At 37.1% G+C, this 12,218-nt stretch overlaps 4 protein-coding genes across 4 annotated transcripts; all 4 read left to right on the top strand.

Moving 5' to 3' along the window:
* Positions 1–2: 2 nt before the first annotated feature.
* Positions 3–864, top strand: LOC311297864 (gamma-crystallin M2-like; the record flags this gene model as incomplete). Its single annotated transcript, XM_084420341.1, has 3 exons — positions 3–11; positions 165–407; positions 589–864. The coding sequence occupies 3 exons, from the start codon at positions 3–5 to the stop codon at positions 862–864; spliced, it is 528 nt and encodes a 175-aa protein (XP_084276467.1).
* Positions 865–4,188: 3,324 nt separating this feature from the next.
* On the top strand, positions 4,189–8,978 carry LOC311297863 (uncharacterized protein; the record flags this gene model as incomplete). The annotated part of the gene is made up of 6 exons (XM_084420340.1): positions 4,189–4,222; positions 4,306–4,548; positions 4,651–4,921; positions 8,096–8,142; positions 8,285–8,527; positions 8,703–8,978. The coding sequence occupies exons 1-6, from the start codon at positions 4,214–4,216 to the stop codon at positions 8,976–8,978; spliced, it is 1,089 nt and encodes a 362-aa protein (XP_084276466.1). The 5' UTR covers positions 4,189–4,213.
* LOC311298002 (gamma-crystallin S-1) lies at positions 6,409–7,266 on the top strand (the record flags this gene model as incomplete). The annotated part of the gene is made up of 3 exons (XM_084420542.1): positions 6,409–6,417; positions 6,576–6,818; positions 6,997–7,266. 3 exons carry the CDS (start codon positions 6,409–6,411, stop codon positions 7,264–7,266), a joined length of 522 nt encoding a protein of 173 aa, XP_084276668.1.
* A 1,953-nt stretch (positions 8,979–10,931) lies between the features above and the next one.
* LOC311297998 (gamma-crystallin M2-like) lies at positions 10,932–11,829 on the top strand. The gene is made up of 3 exons (XM_084420538.1): positions 10,932–10,949; positions 11,086–11,328; positions 11,425–11,829. The coding sequence occupies exons 1-3, from the start codon at positions 10,941–10,943 to the stop codon at positions 11,695–11,697; spliced, it is 525 nt and encodes a 174-aa protein (XP_084276664.1). The 5' UTR covers positions 10,932–10,940; the 3' UTR covers positions 11,698–11,829.
* Positions 11,830–12,218: the final 389 nt, after the last annotated feature.

Genomic DNA, 12,218 nt, shown 5'->3' with positions numbered 1-12,218 from the left:
TAATGAGTAAGGTAAATGAGATGGTCAAATACTTTTGCATTTCTTGAGGAAACTTTAGGTTAGCATTTGACTATGAAAAATTGTTATATACTTGACTGTACTTTGACTATGAACATAACAACAGAACCAATACAGTGTGTATTGCTTTAATCGCTTGCTTGCAGATAATTTTTTATGAGGATAGAAACTTCCAGGGTCGCTCCTATGAGTGTGGCACAGACTGCCCAGACATGCACCCTCATTTCAGTCGATGCAACTCTATCAAAGTGGAGAGTGGCTGCTGGGTTCTGTATGAAAGACCCAACTACTCTGGTTTCCAGTATGTGCTAACCAGGGGAGAGTATCCTGAATATCAGCGCTGGATGGGCTACAATGACACTATTCGCTCATGCCGTACATTTTCCAATGTGAGTAATATGCATGTTAATGATTATTATTCCATCTTTGTAGTTTGCTGTTCTGACACACAAAAAACTTTGTTGTTCTCAGTACCCACAGTGTTTAAGCCTCTTGTTGTATTTTGTGTTGTTGTACACGTTAACACAGCACACATTCAAACTCTTGACTTTAACTATTTGAAACTTGCAGAAAAGTGGTGGATCCTACCGCATACGGATCTACGATCGGCCAGATTTCCAAGGTCAGATGATGGAATTCAGTGATGACTGCGGGTCCATCCATGAAAGCTTCCAGTGCCGCAGCATTCACTCCTGCAATGTCATGGAGGGATACTGGACCTTCTATGAGCACCCCAGTTTTCAAGGCCGTCAGTATTTCATGCCACCTGGAGAGTATCGCAAGTTCAGCGACTGGGGTGCCATGTGTGCCACCATTGGCTCCTTCCGCAAAATCACTGATTTTTAGAGTCCACATTATTAAAATAATTGTGCCTTTACTGGTATTGACTTGTCAATAAAATGTCACAAAACCTTATGCTTTGCAGTGTATGTATTCATGCTGCAGGTGTGTCATTCACACTCAAGTTGATTATTACAGCTGTCCATGATCAAACATATAGATTTCAGACTATATGGCATCTGTGGGGGATGCTTTAATTCCTAAAAGAGAATAGGGCTACACTTTATTTTGATGGTCCACTTTAGACATTCTACTAACTATAAGTAACTTCTCAACTACATGTCAACTAATTCTCATCAGAGTATTAGTACTGGGTTAGGTGTTAGGGTCTGGTTAAGTAAAATAATTTGACATGTAGTTACAAAGTTACTTATTATCAGTAGAATGTCTGTTGGGGGACCATCAAAATAAAGTGTTAACAGATATTAAGCAGACAGTCTACTAATACTCTAATGAGAGTTAGTTGACATGTAGTTGCAAAGTTACCTCTTGTTTCTTAGAATGTCTAAAGTGGACCATCGGGGGAAAAAAGTGTTCCCAAGATTAGTATTTCTTCATGTTTGCTAATGTAAATTATTTAGAAATACACTGTAGGCATTACATATCGTAATTGATGGCACTTTTGCTTTTGGAATCAAGCAAGTTATATACTATCTGTTATATATTATAACGACTGTAATGACAAACTAAATGTCACTACTGGCTATCACGTAGATCATACCATGCTGGTAACATTATTAGTCATTGACAATTATTCTGATGAAGTAGCCATCCTACACTGGCAAGGTCCTGCAAAACATTAATTGGTCCAATACATTAAGGCGAGCATACACTGTGCGATGTCTGTGCGATTTCAGCAAGGAACCTACTCACACTGAACGAGTAGATCGCATGCGATGTAAAGCCAAAGCTCAGGATTTATGTGCTCACACTGTACGGTCTGAACGTCGAGCTGCGACTTGACTGCTCACACTATACGTGTGAAATATGCGCGAATCAGCGCGATAAATCCTCGTGCCGGGTTGCGCCTATGGACGATATCATGTAGCCTATCCAGAGATACTGTCAAAACAAGCATCAGCTCAATATCAAGAAGATTTAGCATTTCCAATTTATATATTAAATTATTAGTAGGCTAGTAGCTATTATTGTATTATTATTATTATTATTATTAGGGAAGGCTACTTGTATTATTAAAGTGATAGACTATTATAATTAAATTGCCACGCAACAATTTCATAGCGCATCACCGCATAACCAACGCGCTGTGAGGATAATAAAATATTAGAAGCTTAGGCTACTTCTCCTCATTAAAAATTGTCTAAAACATTTAGGTCGATTACAATGAATTATATACATATAATTAATTATTAACAGTCTATAATATGGCCGAACACTGCAATAATTCATCAATGAAAATTAAAAACAGCTTTATTTCAAAAACATTTTTTAACAATAAAAGAGGCAAAGTGTAGGCTACATCGCAGGTGGCTTGGAAGAAGTGGGTAATGGTTAATCCATTTTGCAACACGAACTGGAGGTGAGCAACAGTAATTTGTAGCTTTGAACTACAGAACTTAAAGATCTCCCTTTTTTCTTTTTTTCTTTTTTTTTTTTTTTTCTTTTTTTTTGCTGCAGATGAAACTGTTTTCGCGCAGGCGCAGTGAGGGAAAAAACACTGAGTTTAGGGCAATCGGTTCGTAGCTCTGCTTCAACCAGCCGCGGCGCTAATTGGGCCCGGGTGGGCCTGGGCCCACCCAGTTTAGGTCCGGGCCCATCCATTTTCTACTATGGTTTTGTACGTTTCTTCATTCGGATCTATTTGCGATCCATTCCATTCTAAACAAACAACGCAGTTTACATGCTTTGTCCTTGTTACATTATTCATTAAGATAATAATTAATAACGCATAATTATCAGTGAACTTGATAAATGTTGCAGATATGTTTTACTATGCATGCAAACAAATGCCTTTCAACTTATGCGTGCAAAATTCAGAATAAAATTAATGTGCAGCAATTTGTACAAATAGAGAGTCTGTAGGCCTACCATATGTGTTGTAGCAGTAAGCTCATTTAGTTTAATATTTGTTAAAATATTATAATGTTATTTTTTCATCTATGTTGATTATGAAAAGTGAACGCACGGCACGAGTAAGATAGGATGCGCAATATATCGAGAGATGTGGGTCAGACATGATTTTTTTGACCACTTTTCGTTTTGTATAAATTGTATCTTAATTTTAATAATTTTTTTATCAACCAATTTCCAATTGGATTTAATAAATAAGAAGAAAATATAGCAGACAATAAAATCATGGAGGCGCCCGCGCGCTCACTTGCATTGCACGTGAACAGGAGCGCATCTCATCCTAACGTAACGAAACGTAATTTAAATTAAATTAAATTGTAATTGTATATATATTTTTTTTAAACCTATGCTAATTACGCATTAAATTCAGGTAGGTTAGTGAGTCGCGGTCCTCAGTGCCGCAGAAAAGCGCTGAAACGGAGATGAAGGGGAACCCGTTTTTTTTTTTTTTTTTTGGGCTTATTTTAACTGGCCCATCCAGTTTTCTGGAGGCCCACCTACAATCAAAATCCTGGCGCCGCTAGTGGCTTCAACTGTGCGATATAGTCACGAGGAGCGACCAAAATTTCTAACATTGCAGAAATTCATCCGACCATCCGATTGCCGGTCGTGAGAGGTTAATCGCCTCTCGTTTCCCCCTGTACACTGCACGAACACTGCACGACAAACGACACACGACAAAGGTGAAAATCGGCCCGACCCGAAAAAGAGTCGCACGAGTCAGAATTCGGCTCAAAATCGGACGAAAATCGCACAGTGTATGCCCGCCTTTAGTTAGTGAGATGAATAATGGCAATGGGACTGTCATTGACATCAAACTGTAATCAAACTGACATCACTTTTTTTTTTAACAGATACCCTCATGAAACATATATAAACATCCATTATCAGCTATCCTAAAGACATTTCACAATTTCAGAAGCAAAACTATTCAGTTTAAATTAAATTATTTTATTTAAAATGTGTAATCCTAAAATAAATGCAGACTAACACTAATGTTGTGTTGTTTCCCCAGACCTTTCCAGCAGCTTTCAACAGAGCAGCTTTTGCTGGAAAAACTAATGTTACGGAGGCAATCACAGTGATTGTTTAGGCTAAAACAGACAGTCATGTTTACAGATTTCCTGTGCAGTTTCTGCTGACATGAGTACACTGCGACATAAATGACAACACAAACAGTAGTACCATTATCTTCTCGGATATATATTATAGTTCCAGCAGCACTTGGCACCTCCACAGGAAAGATTTCAAAGCCCCTATAAACATGGGAAAGGTCTGTATGAATTACAATAATGTATTAGTCATAAATTAATTATTATTGTGCTTCTCTCATTATCTAAATATTGTTTTCTCTAGATTATCTTTTACGAGGACAGGAACTTCAGCGGCCGTCACCATGAGTGCATGAGTGACTGCGCTGACCTGCATCCCTACTTCAATCGCTGTCACTCCATCAGAGTGGAAAATGGTTGCTTCATGGTCTACGACCGAAGCAACTTCATGGGACACCAGCACTTTCTGAGAAGGGGCGAGTATCCCGATTACATGCGTATGATGGGAATGAATGATTGCATCAGATCCTGTCGTATGATCCCAATGGTAAAGACTGAAGCAAATCATTATCTAAAGTTAGCAATGGTCTTGTTTTAATACATTGAAGTTAAGTACTCAGCCTTAACTCCTGTTTTGTTACCCATTTAGCATCGTGGGTCCTTCAGAATGAGGCTCTATGAGCGCTCTGACATGGGCGGCAAGATGATGGAACTCATGGATGATTGCCCTAATCTTATGGACCGCTTTAATATGTCCGACTTCCATTCCTGCCATGTGATGGATGGTCACTGGCTTGGGTATGAGCAGCCCAACTATATGGGCAGGCACTTCTACATGAGGCCTGGCGAGTACAAGAGGTACAGTGACTGGGGTGGCATGAGTTCCAGGATAGGCTCCATCAGACGTATCATGGATCTCTAATGAAAGGAGTCCTTTTGAAATGTCTGCTGTATGCCCTTTTTCACACACTAAATAAAATGGTGTCTGTGCTGAAGTGTACTCAGTTTTGTTCTTGCACCCTCTACCTGGGGGGGTCACTGCCTGATGATGACACTTGCTACAGGCTGCCAGACTACTTTACACTGTTCAGTAACCTGAATAAAACTATAGAAACATTTTCCTCCATGAGACAGGTGTTGATTGTTCTCTTTGCTTGTACTACACATTAAACTCACTCATGGTGAATAACTAATGATAAACAGATGAAGTGTAAAAAACATGCTTTTTAATAAATATTTAATAAATAAAAAAATAGGATTGTGTATAATCTAAATACGGGGTGTGACTTAGTGGCTCTTGAGCAGGGTTTCTCAAACTCCGTCCTGGAGGGCCACTGTCCTGCACAGTTTAGCTCCAACCCTGATCAAACACACCTAGCTGTGAGTTTCTAGTGATCCTGAAGACATTGATTAGCTTGCTCAGGTGTGTTTGATCAGGGTTGGAGCTAAACTGTGCAGGACAGTGGCCCTCCAGGACCGAGTTTGAGAAACCCTGCTCTTGAGCAATACACTTAACCCCAGTTTAGTTTAGGTGAAGTAGGCTAATGCAGGGGACACACTTAACAACTAGCTGAAACATTCTAAGACTGAACTGAACACACTTACAGACTGTGAACACTGACTGAACGCAACTGTCTCTCTGACTCTGCGCATTTGGGCATGATCAGTCGTAAGTATCAAAAACTCCTATTTTACCCAATGCAACTCTATCAGGGTAGAGAGTGGGTGCTTCATGGTGGGACATACGTACATATGGGACAGCAGTACTTCCTGCAGAGGGGCAAGTATTCTGACTGTCATATGTGTGTGTGTGTGTGTATCAGCATTAAATATATATAATTTAAAATTATTAAATATATTTTCAATCGATTTTTTTATTGGTGAGTGAGTAACCCTAACTGTAACGTATCCTTTAGAAACAGTGATATAAAAATATAGATATAAAAGTTACAATTAAATTAAATAATCAGTAACATTAAGTACTTAAATAATTAAAATACATACATTTACATTAAGCATGTTTATCATTTTATGAGATATGCAAATCCCACAAACCATTGTAAATTCATAGATTTAAATAAATATCACGTCGAGACTTAAATGCAATTTGTAAACAATGTTTCATGAATTATTGGATATTGGGTATGGATATTAATGATTTGTTAAATGTGATTACAGTCTCTATTTTATCATCTATTTCACAAAATGGCAGTACGGACAATATTTTTTTAACAAAGAATACCAGTAGAAACTTTTTTTTTCCCCCTTTTCTTTCCCCCCTTTTTTTGCAATTGTAATATGAATGACACACACAGTGTCGGCACTTCGTGTCAACTATATATACCAAAGAGTGTCCTCAAAGTAATGAGCAGTGTCACACTCCCATGGTACAACTGCACTGTCAAAAATGGGGAAGGTATGCAATACTGTAAGGAAAGTGAGAAAGGGTTAGGGTTTGGGTTAACCCACAAAAATAGGCTTTTGTTTTGTGTTATATTGAAGACATATATGATGGTTTACTGTAAATTGTGCATGTATAAAATTTCTTTTTTTCTTCTATCTTTTTTTTAACAGATCATTTTCTATGAAGACAAAAATTTTGGGGGTCATCAATATGAATGCAGTGGTGATTGTGCAGATATGCTCTGCTATCTTAACCGCTGTAACTCCATCATGGTGGAGAGTGGATGCTTCATGATCTATGAACAACCAAATTACAACGGCCAGCAATTCCTGGTCCGTAAAGGAGAGTACCCAGAGTTTGAAAGCTGGTTGGGCAAAAATGATTCTGTCTGCTCCTGCCGTGTAATTCCCATGGTGATGATATGCTACTATATATGACTGAGTGATTTACATTGAAAGAAATTACAAACTTCACTTTTTTTTTTATCACTCCAATCATTTTTTTACATTTCAGGATTTTTTTCTTCTTAAAAAACGAGTGGATAGTAGCTAATTTACATACACTTTTTGTTCTTCTATCTATCATACACAGGGATCTTCTCATGAAGTGAAGCTTTTTGAGAGAATGGAGTATGGAGGTCAAATGATGTCTCTTGTGGAAGACTGTCCAGATGTGATGGACATGTTCCAAACAAACCACATATTCTCCTGCAAGGTAATTGGTGGAAACTGGCTCTTCTTCGAAAATTCCAACTTCAGAGGCAGGATGTACCTCATAAGGCCTGGAGAATACACCAGATTCACTGAATGGGGAGGAATGAGTGCCCGTGTGGGTTCCATCAAACGGATCATGGATTACTAGAATTAACTTTCAAGCTTAAAATCAACCTAATATTTTTAAACCTCATTTAAAACTTTACTATATTTAATCCATTAGATGCTTTATTTTATTACTTGTTCATTTTGTATGGTAATATTATTGTAAACACACATCAAGCTTAATACAGACTTCAAATTGGCAATACTTGCTTACTTAGGGCCTGCCATGTTGAGTAACACAAGCAAACATGTTAATTAACAACTCATGCAGCCTCGACACTCTCTTATGTTACCTCAAAAATAAATGTTTATAAACTCTGTTTATTTTTGACTCATAGAATGTTTTACTTCATATTTGACAGTATATTTTTCATAATTTAATTTAGTTTCTAAAACTAATAAATCAAATAAAACTGCTTATACATGACTGTAATGTTTTCTTTTGTATACAGTTTTAAAAGGACAAAAGTTTTTTAAATGATTCCATGTTCTGCTTTCATGTTAGTTTACTGGTATTTTTTTTAGTTTGGTCATTATATATAAGATGAATCTTATAACAATATTTCAGCTTTCATCCAGACTAAGCATCTATTACTCAACTGGTTCAGTAATGGATCTTTTGCATTGATTCATTGTGCTGATTGCAGCCAGATTGAAGATTCTGCTAGCAGGACAGGAGCATTTTGTTGAATATGGAAAAACTGCACCAGGCCAAGCCAAACATAATCAGATTGTTTCATTGTCCCCCTGATTGTAGCCCCTATTACTACTCCCTGGGCTAGATTTATTTGAATGACAATACTTTATGCTGACAAAACTTTATCACAGCTGCTTCTAGGTTTTATAAAAGACAGTGATAAATTGGATGCCAGTGTTGAGCAGTATAGCCCCGCCAGATGCCAACATGACTATCGGAAAGGTAAGATTGTAATTTCCCTCACTCTCAGACTAATAGACTTATAATGGTTTTTAACTCTATAACATGAAGCCAGTTTACAGCTGTAAGCTCATATTATTGCAAACTTGAATAGTAGATTTACTGTACCACTTTTCTTTAATAGATCATCTTCTACGAGGACAGGAACTTTCAGGGCCGCCATCATGAGTGCAGCAGTGACTGTGCAGACCTGCACCCCTATTTTACCCAATGCAACTCTATCAGGGTAGAGAGTGGGTGCTTCATAGTGTATGAGCACCCAAATTATATGGGACAGCAGTACTTCCTGCGAAGGGGCGAGTATTCTGACTGTCAGCGTATGATTGGGTTCAGTAACTATATCAGATCATGCCGTATGATCCCCATGGTAAGTGATTTAAGGGAATAAATATTTAATGATTAAAAAAATAACCATGCACTAGTTCATGAATTCAAATAAATATAATGCTTTTGACTGCTGAAACACACTTGTTCTCATGTTCTTGCCACATGAAATGATAAATGTGTTGCTTAGTATATCCCAAATCCGTGTTTTCTTGTAGTATAATGGTAACTACAGAATGAGACTATATGACCAGGCTGATATGGGAGGTCAGATGATTGAACTCACAGAAGACTGCCCTAACATCATGGACCACTTCCATACATCTGACATCCACTCCTGCCACGTGATGGACGGCCACTGGCTTCTATACGAGCAGCCCAACTACAGGGGACGAATGTACTACCTTGGACCAGGTGAATACAGAAAGTACAGCGACTGGGGAGGATCGGCCCCAAGAATTGGGTCCCTCAGGAGAATAACCACTTTCAACTAGACAACATGAACTGTGCAGCAACATATGCACTAAATAAATTCTCTTGACTGAAACATCTTCTTGTCTGGCTATTATTCTGTTGTAGTGTTTTAACGTGAACTTAAAATCACCATAAAACATCATTTAAATAATTAAACTGTAATTATAGTTATTCTAAACTTAATTTCCTTCACTGACCTATCAGTGAAAATCTGGTTACCAGACTGGAAAATATTCATTGAAAAATTCAGTAAAGCAAAACTGAGGGCAAACTGTCTATCACACAACTTATGCTTTTGGCTGAACAATGAGGGGCTCAGTCTGGATTAACTGTCCTCATTGTAGTTAAATCTATCACTACCATGACAAAAAACAAAAGCAGCTCTGCTATTTAAATGCACGTTGACCTCAAAGAAATTAGAGGACGTATTTAATACACATGCATGTTATCGTGGTACAAAGAAGCTATCAAATACCAAATTGCACCGTTTTTTCTCCTAAACACCTATTCAGCTTTATAATGTAAAGAAGAAGACTGAGTAAGAAGACAAAATCAATCAATCAATTAAGTCATTCTGGATTTTTAATGAAAGTAAGTAATTTAAGTTGTGATTGGGTGGATACAGTTACATTTCTGATAATATCTGCTTGTTTTTAAGGCATAATCCAAATAGCTACATCAATGCCATGCTGTACAATTTTGTAATTAACTTAATACAAGTTTTTTACTAATGGAAGAATATACACAACATGGTAGATGGATAAGTGTCCTACTTTACTCGGATTTATGCAAGTATGGCTTTGTGATTATGTGGTTATTTTTATTCTTGGAATACTACTGTTAACAGGTTTGTGAATCATTTTTCCTTTTGTGTGACTGATAAAAACTATTTGCACACATAGTCAATTAGTAGGTTATGATATCACAAGAACATGTAATGATTACTGCTTGCTTGCTTGGTTTTTACTGTGAATCCTAGGCCTTTTTCTAAAAGATGTTTGTATTTTTTTCCACTTAAAAAGTTTTGCATTTCATTTTACTTTTACCATTAAACATATTTAGGCTATTTATCCACATGTAGAAGAGATTTACAAAAAGCACATAAATAATACACATGCACGTTACAGAAAATTTGTTGGACAAACTTGCTGCAATTTCTACATTGAACTTTTTCTACTTAACTTTTGCAAGATGCTGCATCCACAGCTGTAGGTGTTAGTAAGAAATTGAAAATGACCATCATATTGATAAACAAAACTTGTTGCTTGTTGCTAATATTGCTAGCCTAACTAATAGCTAAAACAAACGTTTTATTAACCAATATCTATGTTTTTTAACCAGCACCAAAACACATCCCTGGAAGTTTCTTGATTAGCTGGTTTAGGTATGTTTATTTAGGGCTGAAGCTAAACTCTTCTGGATAGTAGCCCTCCTGTTTCTGAACGTGACACCCCTGTTCTAGAGACGAATTGACATTTGAATGAGACAATGCTCACATAACACTTGTGGTCAATCATTCCCAAAACACAGTTAGGATTACAATAGGGTTTTTTTCTCTCTGTTAATTTCCCTTAGTAAATTCTCCATATACTTTCTGCATTTTCTGTAAAAATTCTGTAAAGTATGTCAGTGCAGTTGAAAGTCCTATTGAGAATGGAATCTCAGTAACCGCTCCCTCTGTTGAGCAACTTCTTTAATGCAAAAGGGATGTTCCATATTGTTCTGTGAGCATTGTGTTGTGAATGTGTGGGTGCCGTACCAGTCATTTCCCTGGACCATGCAAGAGAAAACACCAAACATGTAATTATATATCCTTTTTCAAGTAAAATCCATATTTTGAACCCAATATTGTGCTCTAACAAAAAGGTAACATGTGCCAGTACCCTGACATATTCCTGTGATAATTTGAATAACAATACTTTGTTTGTCAAGAGGCAGTATAAAAAGCTTGGGAAGCATATGGAATCTCTCCAACGGTGACCATGGGCAAGGTAGGATTTTTGGCACCACTTTCGTGACTTTTACATTGAATTGCACCTCCCCTATGTATACTAACCTTTGATGCATACGGATTACTCTCCTAATAGCGGCACTAAAATGAAGTGTTGGTTTTGTTAACTTTTTCAGATTGTTTTTTACGAGGACAAAAATTTTCAAGGTCGTAGTTATGAGTGCAGCAACGACTGCACAGACCTACACACTTACTTCAGTCGCTGCAACTCCATCAGAGTAGAGAGTGGCTGTTTCATGATCTATGAACGTCCAAATTATATGGGCCACCAGTATTTTATGAAGCGAGGCGAGTATTCTGACTACCAGAGATGGATGGGCTTCAGTAGCTGTATTCGATCCTGTCGCCAGATACCAATGGTGAGGTTCACTGAATGTGCTGCTTTTGTGGATATACATGACGGTTTCTTTGATGCCAGTGTACTGAATCCTTCCTTTGCATCTTGATGTCAACAGTACAGGGGACCATACAGAATGAGGATCTATGAGAAGGCTGACTACGGAGGTCACATGATGGAATTCATGGATGACTGCCCCTGTGTGTCTGACCGTTTCCACCATCGGCATGTGTACTCCTGTAATGTGATGAATGGCTACTGGATCTTCTATGAATATCCCAACTACAGAGGGAGGCAGTACTTCCTGAAACCTGGGGAATACAGGAGATACCGAGACTGGTGTGCTACCTGCGCTATTGTGGGCTCCTTCAGACGAGTCAATGATTATTAGCCATTCTGCTTGCACTAATTTATATGAACTGTTCATTTCCTGTTTATAAGCATAACTGTTTATAAACATTTTGATTTTTCACTTCTTGTGCCTGGATCTAAAAAAATAAACAAGAATAAAATGATATTTGTAATAATAAAGTACTCTCATTTTACTGAATTGTCAGCATTAAATCAGACTTTTATAACAAAATTAACTGGCTTTTTTCAACTTTTTAATTAGATTTTTACATTATTACACATTTACAAATCTTACAATTATTAAAAGATAAAACAATAATAATAACAACAAATTGCATTTATATCAATAAATGTAAACCCAAAAAGTATAACTTATAATGAGTACCTTTTACTCAAAATGTGCCAGAAAGTTTAACTAACTATTATTTTTGAGTTCATTCAACATCTATCAGAGATTTAAGTTAACACTAGATATTTTTTTGAAGTTTTTACAACTCCGATAAAGTTTAGAGTTTAGGGAACTTGAAAAAATAGATTCAGCCATAATCAAATATTTTAATG

The sequence above is a fragment of the Rutilus rutilus genome (genome assembly GCF_951802725.1).
Source record: "Rutilus rutilus genome assembly, chromosome: 10".
Taxonomy (NCBI): Eukaryota; Metazoa; Chordata; class Actinopteri; order Cypriniformes; family Leuciscidae; genus Rutilus; species Rutilus rutilus.
This window is presented reverse-complemented; position numbering and strand designations above follow the sequence as displayed.

Excerpts from the sequence above, each read along its gene's own strand:
- LOC311297998 (XM_084420538.1), top strand. Across the intron at positions 11,329-11,424 it reads CCTGTCGCCAGATACCAATG|TACAGGGGACCATACAGAAT; the intron begins GTGAGGTTCACT and ends TGATGTCAACAG.